The following is a 13786-nucleotide window of genomic DNA, read 5'->3' as shown; positions in this document are numbered from 1 at the left end:
CGGGAGGATCCCACATGCCGCGGAGCGGCTGGGCCCGTGAGCCGTGGCCGCTGAGCCTGCGCGTCCGGACCCTGAGCTCCGCAACGGGAGAGGCCACAGCGGTGAGAGGCCCGCGTACAGCAAAAAAAAAAAAAAAAGGCGTGAGAGGAGAAAGCAATTAAGCATTTGAGGGAAAGACAAGCCTAAGAGGTATGTACAAAAGGAACTCGTTTTCAAAAACCTTTAACCTCCAAAGTCCTGGGGAAATGAAACAACAAGAGACAAGCAGACTATTCCGTGAAGCACAGCACTGACAGTCACATCCAGGCAGGACCCATGCGTGTCCATCTGTCCACTGGGAGTGTTTCTGAGCTTTCACCCGTGTGCAGGCGCTCCGCCTCCAGCCAGTGCTTTATGCAAATTCAACAGACTCTAGAGCAGTGGTTCTCAACTGTGGCTACAAATCAGAACTGCCCGTGGAGCTTCAGAAGTCCTGAGGACAAGGCCCAGGCATGTGTTTAAATGTTCTTCAGGTGAGTACACTCTACAGTCACAGCTGAAAACCGCTGCTCTAGGTCAAGGGTAAACGGCCAGACGGTCAATATTTTAGGTTTTGCAGGCCATGTAATCTCTGTCATTTTAAACTACAGTACTCAACTCTGCCATTGTCACTCAAAAACAGCCAGAGATCACGTGTAAATGAATGGGTATGCTGTGAGTCAATAAAACTTTATTTACAAACACTGGCAGCCTGCCATATTTGGCCCAAAGGCCTGTTGGCCAAACCTGGCTCCAGGCCAACGGACTAACTCTCCTTATGGAAAACATAGCAAAAACAGTCTGAAGGAGTAGTACTCCAACCTAGCTATGCGTTACAATTGCTGGGGGGACTTTTAAAATCTAATCCATGCAGGACTCCTGGTGTAAAGTTTATCAGAAGGTAACACCCACCTCTTCCAGTCAAGAACTTCGGAGAAAGGCAAAATGTAGGAGTCTGCAATGATAACTGGGACACAGCCGGCCCGCAACACGTCACTCAACACCGCCTGGCCCAGCCGAGCTCCGCGAAGGACCACACAAAAAGTAGCCTCCTGTGGGAATACAGGCAGAGGGAGGGGTTACATACCAGTTTCACTGACCCACTCACTCTGATCCCCGCAGACCACCAAGTTCTCTCAAGGGCTGAAGCCAAGCAACACCAAAAATGCGAAAAGGGAACAGGTCACACCAGTAAGACGGACAAGCTTAAGTGGCCGCGATGTTCTGGTTTTCCAGTCTTCAGTGTCAGTGCGATGCCCCCACTGCTGGCATTCTGAAACTGTTCACAACCCACGTCTAGGTCTTCTGGACACCCAACAATGTGACTTTGCAAGGGCTGGATTCCTTCAGCCCTAGTGTGCTGTGTACACACACTGGCACAGTGGCTGCACAGCACTCAGAATACTTACCTCCGCCTACCTTGTTATAGAATTATTTGGTCTGGGCCTATCAGTCTCCGTAGAGGACCCCCTAAATAGAAAGTTTCATATCTCCTTTTATCTTTCTACTCTCCACGGCATCTAGCAGTGTGCTTTGCACACAGAAGACATTCATTTCATGAATGCAATGCCTTAGAAAACATATTAAGACAGATATGATCTATTTAGAAACAATCCATCGAACCAAAAGCAAAATCTCAAAAAATTTCTTCCTCGTTCACTCCCTCAAACTTGTACTCGTTGTGGGACACATCTGGGAAAGTGAGAGATGTACAGAAGAAGAAACATCTGCAATAAGTCAACCAAAATAAGAAAAGACCCCATCTCTAATACTCAGTTTCTCCCAGTTTTTGCCTCTTCAGGAGGAAAAAAATATTAAAAAACAAAACACTGTTTAATCTTTAAAGCGAGAGAAAAGGAAAGTTCAGAAAAAATATGAAGAAACTCAACATGCCAAATTCCTCTGGGGATAAACCAGAAAACAGCAAGAGTGGAAAAAGGGCATCAGTCATGGTGGAGGTGCAGGTGGACAGCTCAGCTGGCCCCAAAGAGTCAGCGTCCAGATGTGGACACACGTGCTGATAACCATTTTTCCTGTCTAGACAAAGGTTACTATAAATACTCCTGCTCACATCACCACTGTTATCAGTCAGACATTCCAGAGGAGATGCAGCACTTTTTGAGAGAAAGTATTTTAACAATCTCAGCATGGGCCAGTTCTCTTTGGAGATAAAAAAAAAAAAAAAAAAAAAAAAAATCACACCAGCTCCTTGATATTTCTCCTTGAACTAACCTGTCTGTATTTTAAATATGTAAGTGAACAAAACTCAATTTCTCCTTTCCTAGCCTCCAGGCCCTTGGAGTGTGGAATATCCCGCTTATAAAACATCCCCCAAAGGACTACCCTGTTTGTGGTTGTGGAAGCCCTGCCACTTCCGCAATGCCAGCAGGACACGCTCAGGGCGGCAAAAACACCGAGAGAACAAAACGGTAACAAAAAATAAAAACCTCCCACTCAGGAAAAGCTGCCCATGGCCTTGCAGGTTGGCCCAGTCAGAGAATACAAGCTGCACCTTAGAGAAGGAAGTTTCTCTGGGCTGGATTATGAATACAGTGATAAAAGCAAAATACATCTGCCTGCTTTGTCTATATGGCTTTTTTGTCAATCTATGGGATTTGTGCTTTTGCAGTAAGATGAATATTTGAAAGGAGTAGGAACGCTCATAGGCCAAACGGCTTTGCACAAACAGTACACAGATGCCAAAGCTCCTGGAGGCCCATGGCTGCAGCGAAGAGCAGTCTGTGTCTTCCTCTCCTTGGGGAGCTCTGCTGGCTGAACATGGGAAACACCTGTCTGTCGGGGTCAGTTTCACCTTGCAGATGTGACCTGTGCCGAGGCTCAAGAAAGGTGCCAGATGGCACTCACCTGCAGCACCTGTGGGTAATCGAAGACCTGGTGCTTGTGGCAGCGCTTTCGGGCAGCGGGGATGCCCTCGGAGAGGTTGGTGCACTTGTCCAGGACCAACACCGCTTCTCCGTGTCTGGCCTCGAGGGCGGCCAGCTCCTCTCTGTACTCGGGATGCAGAGCCATCTGGGACGACAGGAGGAAGTACCGCCGTGGCCTACGAAGGACAGAACAAGGGACTGGGACCTTGCAGCCGCTGTGCGAGTCAAGGTGAGACCAACTTTGATATTGAACTTAATGGCAACGAGCATTTTCTCACCCTTCTTTATGCACACCCTTGACTTTTGGGGAAATTATACTCTGTGGCATTGTTGAATATTTAAAATATTATACAATCTAAGAAAGCAATCTGTGACTCATTCACATGCTGAAGCATCATATGCCATCATCAAAGATTTCATTTGGGAAAAGTTCTTAATGTTTTGAGGAAATGCTTATGCTATGCCGAGCTAGGGGAACATGCTTTACGTGTGTGTGTATGGATATGTGTAAAGACAGAAACTGACTGACTAGTTGATTATTTGGAAGAACATCAAATGTTACCATTAGTTCTGTATGAGTTCTCTGCTCTGAAAAGGAGCTGAGAGCAGGCTGCATCCTTCAAACAAGAAAACAAGGGGTCTTAATGGACAGCAGTGGCTGTGAAAGCAGAATAGGGGAAAGACTGCTTCTGGCTGTTGAGTAGCACCCTATGCCACTCAACAGCCCCATCCTCAAGGCCACATGGACTCAGGAAGACCAAACTGGTCACGGAGAACAAGTGGAAAAAAACCATCTTCACCAAGGGATGGAACCAGTCTCAACACCTGGATAGCAAGGATGCTTACAAGACAACGGAGTGAAAGAAGGATTTCCAAGAATCCAGCGCCATTTAAAGCTCCACGAGAGACAAAACGTGAGCACAAAGTGAGTAAAGCCAGGAGTTGGGGGAAGATTCTGGGGAGACCAGATGGTAAGTAATTCCCTCCCGCAGACAGGTCACAGAGCATAAACACGACATGGGCTGACGGACCAGCAGGGATCACTGAAGAAGAAAGGAAGAATATAAAGCAGCTTCCAGAGGAAATGAAACCCCCATCAGACCAAGAAGCAGGACTCACTTAAATCTACCTCAAACTGGTACAGGCCAGGGAAAATACTGAAGATACACCTCTCTAGGTACTGCCACCAGGGGAGATAACAGGAAGCCATGCATAAGGAACAACCCAAGGGCTCCAGTCTGAACCCCACTCCCCACCCCACCTCTTTTCTTCCTGCTTTGGGAGAAAGAAAGGGTAATTGTTTTATTTTTCCATTGTTTCTCAGACCTATCTGGAGGGTCCAGCTGGAGAACACCGTATGCATCCACCCATGGACAAAGAATAATCATTCTCTAACGGAGAAAGTGCCACCTCCCCAAGCATTAAATACCCAAAAGACACAGAGCAGTGACTGAGAAGGTCAACACTCTCCCTGCCAGCAGTTCAGCTCAACAGAGCAGCACCCACCATAGCTGTGCATGGCTCTCAAATGCTCAGAACCATTTCTTCTGGTCATTTCTTTCTACAGCTGAACTAAAAGCCAAGGGTATTGCCCACACCACAGGGAGGAAAGAAAGGGACAAGCAGATTACCTAGAACTTCACTGTCCAACAGCTGTTAGCCATGTGAGACCATTTAAACCTATTAAAATTTAAAATCCAGTTCCTCAGTCACATTAGCCACATTTCAAGTGCTCAACAGCCATATGTGGCCAGTGGGCACCCGACAGCACAAACACAGATCATTTCCTCACTGAAAGTTCTATTTGAGAAAGCTGCCCGGGACGGTAGTGCAGACCCAGAGCCCAGGGTAGACGCAAGCAGAGGTCAAGAGAGACACGGAACGGCAGCCCGTCAGGGCAATAGCATGGATCAGCTGTGTCAACTGGTTTCTCTCATCCTGGGCAACTTCCCCCCAGAACACGTTTTATTGAACTGTATATTTACAGCCAAAAGTATTCCTTCTAGCCACTGAAACAGACTCTTGAATTCTACTCCTAGCCCTGAGCCTCAACTGTTTGTCCTTTGTAAAAGCACTAATTTTCAGAGGGATGGCTTACGATGGGAAGGGTCACATATAGGGAGCACCCTGAGATCATCTCAAAGGGAAGCCCACCTCCATTCAGAGTATTTCTGTAATCAACTTGTCTGTTTAAACAGGAGGAAGATTTACAGTCAAACTCTCAGGACAAGCATGGAAACAATTAATTAACAATTAAAGCCATTTGAAAATGAAATGAACTGTCTTGTGAGGTGCTGAGTTCTTTTTATTACACATCAGAAAACTTCTCATTAAGACGTAATAGCAAAAGGTGTACAATAAGTTAGAGATGAACGGCCTCTAAAGGTCTTTCCAATTCCCAAGACACTGGTTCTACGGTGGATGTCATGGAGCACTGAGACTTGCTAGATATTTCTGGAGATTTTCTATTCAAGTAACATAAAACTGGTGCTCCGGGCTGCTAAGAACAAGAACAGACATGTTGGTATCCAAGGGGGTGTCCATGCAGGAGGATGTAGAGTGCTGGAGTCCTGGAGACAAAAGGGTGCTTCTGCACAGCGGGGGTGGCCCGCCCACAGGGAATGCTGAAGTCTTAGTGGGGGGAGAGCTTCTACTTGGGGGAAGAGCAGGGAGGTGGCCTGGCACAGAGCAGGAGATCCCTAAAAGAGTGACAGAGGAAGGGGTAGAGAGGGTAGTTATGGCCTCCCCAGCACGGGATGCTGAGACCAGGTGAGGTCAGGAGGGCATCTGGGCAGCGCAGGAGAGAGTCAGAGGCCGGGCAGGCTGAAAGGGCTGGCGACGGTGATGGCAAGAATAGCATCACTCCAGCCGGGGGCAAGGGGGGGGGGTCAGACTCAAGAAGGGTGAGCAGAGTATCTGTCCTGGGGTGATGTGGGGAGCAGGAGCAGTGCAGGAGGGTCAGAGTCCAAGCGGGCGTGGAGAGGGCATCTGTGCAGTGAGGGGCAGTGGCAGCAACGCGACAGAATTCTGGTCACACACCAGAGGGTTGATCAAATAAGACACTGAAGATAAGGGGAGCCAGATTTCTCGCTGTCAGAGAAGGGAATTACACATATGTAAAGAGAGGGAATTCCCTGGCAGTCCAGTGGTTAGGACTCCGCGCTTTCACCGCGGACGGACCAGGTTCCATACCTGGTTGCAGAAACTAGGATCCCCGCAAGAGGTGCAGTGAAAAAAAACATATATATATATGGAAGAGAGAGCAAACCAGAATGCCCCTTGCAGTGTTGGATGGAATGAAGACACCCCAATATGAATGCATGGTTTTCAATACATGTAGACACACACACACAGAGAGAGAGGAGAGAGAGAGAGAGAGAAGAGAGGAGAGAGAGAGAGAGAGAGAGAGAGAGAGAGAGAAGAGAGAGAGAGAGAGAGAGAGAGGAGAGAGAAGAGAGAGAGGGGAGAGAGAGAGAGAGAGAGAGAGAGAGAGAGAAGAGAGAGGAGAGAGAGAGAGAGAGAGGAGAGAGAGAGAGAGAGAGAAGAGAGAGAGAGAGAGAGAGGAGAGAGAGAAGAGAGGAGAGAGAGAGAGAAGAGAGAGAGAGAGAGAGAAGAGAGAGAGAAGAGAGAAGAGAGAGAGAAGAGAGAGAGATCCATCTATATAGACAGAGAAATAAATACAGATGCTAACATGTGGTGCTCAAAGAAACTCTTGAATAAAGAAAGACTCTGGGTTGGATTTCACTGTTAAGACACACGGCTCTATTTTTAGACACTCAGCCACCAGGCTCCCTGGGTCCCCCACCTACCTACTACCATTTTCTACAGAAATGTGCAGATGTGAACAAGAGTCTAAAAATGTTCCCCCTGCCTGCATGCTGGCTCTGCCTGACCTGGCAGATGGCTGGTGATGGAGTAGGCCCATTTTAGTTTTAAGCAAACAACAAATCTTAAGGTAGATTTGTTTTTCTTTCAAGGACTAAAATTACCAGCTATGACTTTCATGTTTCCTCCCAGCAGTGCTGATATGGAAGCTTAAGTAAAATCATGCTGAGAACTCGAAGTCTCCCTCAATAGTAACAGTTGTAAACTCCCAATTTAGTTCCTTTTAGAGCGAAAATGACAAGAATTCCAGCTGAGGCCAACACAGCTGTGAGAAGAAGCTATCAATAGCAGCAGTCCTCAGCTTCCCATTGAAAAATATTGAGAGAGATTTCAAATAAAAACAAGTTCTACTTCTCTATGCAGCCCTCAAGAGATGTGGGAATTCCCTTAAAAAGCAACTCTCACAAAGAGCAACAGATCCCCAAATGTTGCCGCGAGGTCACCCACACACTGCCTCCTCCCAAGTCCCTAGAAAGTGTGATGAGTCTGGAGCCTGTCTTTGCTTTGCTTTTTTCCCCCTTTTTTTCAGAGGGAGAGGAGTGTTGTTTGTAAAAGAAACACAACTGCAGGGCCAGACTACAAACCAGTGGGGAAATGAAGAGGGCGGGTCTGAGTCAGGCGTAGAAATCCACCCCTTGGCCAGCAGGGGGAGGACCACGCCCATCGCAGCCTTTAGTGTCCTTCTGCTGCCCTTGAAGGTAGAGCTCTACTCTATCTAGTTACTGAACCTCAGAAGTTTAGAAATCAACTGCAGTCTTAAGCCATCTAAAGATCTTAATTTCAGCCTAGTTATATATAAAAATTGGAGCTTATGTTACCAAGAAAATACCACCTAGAGAACAGCCTGTAAATCTTTGAAACTACTCTTTGAAGGTAATTACTGTTCAGAATGGTTTGCTCTCCTCTGTTTATCTTCACTGAATCTTTTCCTTTCGGTATGTTTTCTTCCCTGGATTAAGTCTGAAGGGAAGTGACAGTCCTAAACCAATATAAGAGAGCAGCTAGGGACGTCCCTGGTGGCACAGTGGTTAAGAATCCGCCTGCCAACGTAGGGGACACGGGTTCAAGCCGTGGTCCAGGAAGATCCCACATGCCACGGAGCAACTAAGCCTGTGCACCAAAACTACTGAGCCTGCACTCTGGAGCCCAAGAGGCCACAACTACTGAGCCTGTGAGCCACAACTAGCGAGCCCGTGTGCCACAACTACTGAGCCCGTGCACCACAACTACTGAGCCTGCGCTCTAGAGCCTGCCAGCCTCAACTACTGAGCCCGCGTGCCACAACTACTGAAGCCCGAGCACCTAGGGCCCACGCCCCGCAACAAGAGAAGCCAACCGCAATGAGAAGCCTGCGCACCACAACGAAGAGTAGCCCCCGCTCGCCACAACTAGAGAAAGCCCACGCGCAGCAAACGAAGACCCAACACAGCCAAAAATAAATAAATAAATTTTTTTTTTTTTTTTTTTTTTGGTGGTATGCGGGCCTCTCACTGTTGTGGCCTCTCCCGTTGCGGAGCACAGGCTCCGGTCACGCAGGCTCAGCAGCCATGGCTCATGGGCTCAGCCGCTCCGCGGCATGTGGGATCCTCCCGGACCGGGGCACGAACCCGTATCCGCTGCATCAGCAGGCGGACTCCCAACCACTGTGCCACCAGGAGAAGCCCTAAATAAATAAATTTATTTATTTTTCTTTTAAAAAAAGAGAGCTAGATTATATTCAAGAGATTACATGATAAAGACAGTTTTGTCCGAGCAGTCTTAAGAAAGAGGCCCAGAGGTAGCTGAGCCGGCCTGCCAGACTCGCTCCTCACCTACTCACCCTGTCTCGCCCAGGCTTTCTCGGCCGCCACACTGCCGACATTTGGACCCAGTGATTCTCTGCAGTGAGGGGCTGCCCTGGGCGTCGTAGAGATTTAGCGGCGTCACCGGCCTCCACTCACTAGATGCCTGCAGTACCTTGTGCAGAGCAGACTTAACACAGCCTGACGCTCTCTTTTTCGAAAGGCTGGCCCTTCGTTCCCCAAAAATCCCCGGCCCTGAATCTCTAACGAGCTTAGCTGGTGGGCAGCATTTCACGTGGCTGTCACAACTTGGTGCTGGGGGGAGTAAGCCCCTCCTGTGTGATGCCAAGGGGAGAGCACCCTTGGAAGCTTGCCCCTGGTTTCCCTGGACTTCACCCCATGTGCCTTTGCTCTCTGGGGACTGTGATTTACATGCTTTTGCTGTAATAAATCATAGCCACGAGTATGACTACACACTGAGTCCTGGGGGTCCTCCTGCAAATCATCAAAGTTGAAGGTGGTCTTGGGGACCACTGACACACCCCCTCAGTCACGAGAGTCAAAAATGGCTCCACAGATTGCCAAATGTCCCCGTGGAGGGACAAAATCAACCTCCCTCCCCTGCTGAGAACCACCAGCCCGGGCACACTTGGCCCAAATAGGCCTGCAATAAAAGTCTGATTTGAACTGAAGTGAACAGAACTAAATTGAATTAAATAATCTCCAGGGCAACAGGAAAAGAAAAGGGAAAAGAAACAAGGTTTAAAAAAAAAACATTTAAAATCACACAACTGGGGGCTTCCCTGGTGGCGCAGCGGTTGAGAATCCGCCTGCCGATGCAGGGGACGCGGGTTCAGACCCCGGTCCGGGAGGATCCCACATGCCGCGAAGTGGCTGGACCTGTGAGCCATGGCCGCTGAGCCTGCGCGTCCGGAGCCTGTGCTCCGCAATGGGAGAGGCCACAACAGAGAGAGGCCCGCGTAAAACAAAACAAAACAAACAAACAAAAAAATCACACAATTGATTTCAAGTAAATGCTCACAGAAGCAGCAAGCAGAGGAGTAAACCTTTCTTCAATTTCAAGTGACTTTTCTCTATTCATTAGAGTTATTCAAAGCTAGTGCTACATAAATATGCCAAATTCAGATCCTAGGTACATAAGAGAAACTTGTACTGCCCCAAAGGGTACCAGCTGGGCTCACACAGATCACCCTTTCTCAACTTACGGAAATCCAGCCTCAAAACACAGCATTGAACTATATCAGTTCCTCCAGTCTACAAATTCTCTATAGATTTATTTTTGTGCTTTCATCTTGATGATGATCAAAAAAATTAGTATAGGCAAATCCTTGCTCATATTTAATGATGTATACTACTAAAAATGTCCAAGCTTGTACTTGATAGGCTAATGAGAGGAGAAGGAAGACTTAAAAAGTAAATAATGCAAAGCAAGTACACAAGGATAAAATCTAAGTGATGGGTATACAGGTGTTCACCCTAAAATTCTTTTAACTTTGCCGTCTGCTTGAAGATTTTCATAAAAATGTTGGGTAAAAAATACAAATCATGCATCTGTACCAGATGAAGATAATAATGTCAGTATATGATAACAATATACTACATAAAGGGAAACTTCCTAGTGGCTCAAACAGAAAAAGTGGCAGAAAGAAGTACATCATCACCCAGCATGCAAAGTACAGGCGTGCTAAACACAGAAGTCCCATAATTAACGCCATATTCACCTTGAGAGATGCAATTCAGTTTTAAAGAAAAAGGCTCAGCTGTGACATTATGTTAATCTGTTATTAGTTTTGTAGATTTGTCTGTATTTAATTTGTAAATTTGTTTTAGTTCTGTTGTTGTCTAAGTACAAAGCAGCTTAGATTGTTTTTTATTTGTACTTATCCAAGTTGCCCTACTTAAAAAAGCAATTAAAATGCAAGGGATCTTGAACAGCCAAAAGCAAACAAAAATAAAACCCCTGGAAAAGAAGAACAAAGTTGGAGGACTTACATTTACCACTTAGTACAAAACTGCAGCAATCAAGACAATGTGGTAGTGGCATTAGGACATATAGACCAATGGAATAGAATTGAGACTTCAGAAATAAACCCATATATCTACAGCCAGTTGATTTTCAACAAGGGTGCCAAGATCATTCAATGGGAAAAGAACAGTCTTTTCAAAAAGTATGGATAAGACAACTGGATATCCACAAGGAAAAGAATGAGCGTGGACCCCTACCTCATACCATATACAAAAATTAACTCAAAATAGATCAAAAACCAAAATGTAAGAGCTAAAACTATAAAATGCTTAGTAGAAAACACAGGTGCAAATCTTTGTGGCCTTGATTAGACAATGGTTTCTCAAGTATGGCACCAAAAATGCAAGCAACCAAAGGAAAAATAGAAGCTTCATCCAAATTAGAAGCTTTTGTGTATCAAAGGACACTATAAAAAAAACTGAAAAGACAACCTACAGAATGGGAGAAAACACCTGCAAATCATATATCTAATAAGGATCTAGTATCCAAAATGTACAGGAGAATTCTTACAACTCAGCAATAAAAACACAACCCAATTTGAAAATGGGCAAATGATGTGAATAGACATTTCTCCAAACACAGTATATAAGTTTTCAAAGCCAATAAGAGCATGGAAAGGTACTCAGCATTATTAATTAGAGAAATGCAAATCAAAACCACAATGATACCTCTTCACATCTGCTGGTGTGGCTAGAACAAAAGACAGGTAATAACGAGTCTTGGCAAGGTTGTGGAGATACTGGAACCCTCCCTCACACCTTGCTGGTGGGAATGTAAAATGGTACAGCTGCTTCAGAAAACATCCTGGCAGCTCCTCAAAAAGTTAAACATAGAGTGAACATATGACCCGGCAATTCCACTCCTCAGTATATACCCAAGAGAAGTGAAAACATACGTTTACGTAAGAGCTTGTACGTGAATGTTCATAGCAGTATTATTCACAATGGCTAAAAAACTGGAAATTACCCAAATGTCCATCAACTGAAGAATGGATAAACAAAATGTGGTATATCCATATGATGAAATATTAAGTCAAAAAAGGAATGAAGTATTGGTTCTATTCTACAAAATGGATAAACCTTGAAACCACTATGCTAAGTGAAAGAAGGCAGACACAAAAAGTCACATATTGTATAACTACATTTATATAAAATGTCCAGAATAGGCAAATCCATAGAGACAGAAGGCAAATTGGTGGTTGTTGCTAGGAACAGGGGGCGTGAAGTTTGGGGGCAGGGATAGAGAGTGACCGCTAGAAGGCAGTGGGTTTATCTGGCGGATGCTGTAAACGTTCTGGAATTAGACAGTAGTGATTAGACGATAGTTGTACAATTTTGTGAATATACCAAAAACACTGAATTGTACACTTTGAGTGACTTTTATGGAATATGAATTATATCTCAATTGAAAAATAATAAAATAAATTAAGTCAACTCTGGGAGTCCACTAACACAGGAAAATCCACAGATGATCTAAGCAGCAAGTTCATGAACCATTCAGTCTTTTTTGCACTTGCCTAATGGTAGAGAAAAAATATTTCAAGCTCTCCTGGGCTTTATACATTGTCTATAAAAAGTTGCTATGCCTAAAGGAAGTTCCAGAATTAGGTTCTGGGCCTCGCGGGAACATATATACAGGAGTGAAAGGTCTTCTCTTTGGGAAAGTTCCCTTATTTCTCAAAGAACCCATAAAGGCTTCTAAGGGGAAGCTGGGATGCTTCAATAACGGTTCTAATGTTCTGTGTGCAAAACACTTCCTTGAGACTCATTTCTGACACCAAATGCTATGTGTGGGTTTGCAGATCTCATCCAGCACGTATAACATTTCTGGTGTGGCAATATACAAATCAGTCACCTTCACATTTTACATGAGCACTTGTCACAAAAGCAAAGGGTACTATTATCATCATGTTTGTTTAAAGCTCACTGACATGCTCATCATGAATTAGCACAACTTTTAAACAGGCTACAGCAAAAAAAAAAAAAAAAAAAAAAATTAGATAAAACACCCTGCACATCCATACCACCAGCCCTTCTCATTTCCTCGCTCACATATCAGAAATATGACCCAATTATGTGCCAGGCACGGCGGACGTGGCAGTTCAAAACAAGACCTGGCTGAAGCTTACAAAATCAAAGATCCAAAACAGATAAGGTTTAAGGAAGTCGTTACAAGGGCATAATGAGGGTAACTAGGAGGAGTGCCATTCCAGGGGCCAGAAAGTCCCCCTGACCAAGTGGTATTCAAGTTGAAATCTATAGGACAAGCAGGTCATTAGTCTGATGAAAATGAGGAAAAGGATTTCCAGACAATGGAGAGTGTTTACAGCCCAGAAAAACAGAGAGCAAAGCTTATTCTAAGAAAAAAAAAAAAAAAAGAAAGAAAGAAAAAAAAGCTAGAGATGGAGACAGTGGGCATGTAGTCAAGGGTCTTGAAAGACATTTTAAGGAGTCTGGACTTCCCAAGAACAATGTGATGCCAACAATCAAACTGGAGAACAGCGAGCCCAGAGGCAGAAGACCAAAGAGGAGGCCGTTTCAGCAAATCCAAAGGAAGGACGACAGTCACCTGGCATAGGGTGGGTGCTGAGAGACGGAGAGGTAAACAGATCTAGAAAAGACTGAATACTTAGGATGTAGAATCAATAGGACTTCTTATTCTGATACAGGAAGTAAGGGAGAGGAAAGAACTGATGACACCACATAGATTTCTGATTTGGGAAGCCTGGTAGACAGCACTCAAAATTGACTGAGAGAGAGAGAGAGAGAACTGAAGGATCAATAAGGTTGGGGTGAGGCAGGGAAATGGTAGACTCAAAGACCCTGGCCTGTAATCGATGCTCTGGCTCTCACCGGCATCTCCCAGCACACCCTGTTTTGCAGAATGCTCCTCACCCTGGTCCTTTCTCTGGAACGTCCACCTCGGCTGACAGAGGACTGTAGACAGGAATGCTGACATCGTAGCCTTGCCGGTAAGTCCACGTAGAAAAGCCACCACCAGCCAACAGTGCCCTGAAAGCAAAGGATTTTGTCAAATGATGAGGAAGAGAGAAGGTCTTCATTCTGATAAGCACTGTGGAAAGGGGTAACTGAATATTCATAACAATATCAACCACAGCTAATGTTTACCAAGTCCGTTTTCTATAAAGACGCTGTGCTAAATGTTGTACG

The 13786-nt window shown here is 45.4% G+C and overlaps 1 protein-coding gene across 2 annotated transcripts in view; it reads right to left on the bottom strand.

Moving 5' to 3' along the window:
* Positions 1-13786, bottom strand: part of EXT2 (exostosin glycosyltransferase 2) — a 131250-nt gene that overhangs the window by 105686 nt on the left and 11778 nt on the right. For both annotated transcript variants that reach the window (XM_059069922.2, XM_067037051.1), the window contains exons 4-6: positions 13511-13627; positions 2884-3079; positions 931-1070 (exon numbers count right to left, since the gene is read on the bottom strand). In XM_059069922.2, the coding sequence (XP_058925905.2) occupies positions 931-1070; positions 2884-3079; positions 13511-13627 (453 nt within the window). The remainder of the gene's footprint in view (positions 1-930; positions 1071-2883; positions 3080-13510; positions 13628-13786) is intronic.

This window comes from Kogia breviceps, chromosome 7 (assembly GCF_026419965.1).
Source record: "Kogia breviceps isolate mKogBre1 chromosome 7, mKogBre1 haplotype 1, whole genome shotgun sequence".
Lineage (NCBI taxonomy): Eukaryota > Metazoa > Chordata > Mammalia > Artiodactyla > Physeteridae > Kogia > Kogia breviceps.
Note: the sequence above shows the minus strand (reverse complement) of the source record. Positions and strands in the feature narration are given on the sequence as shown.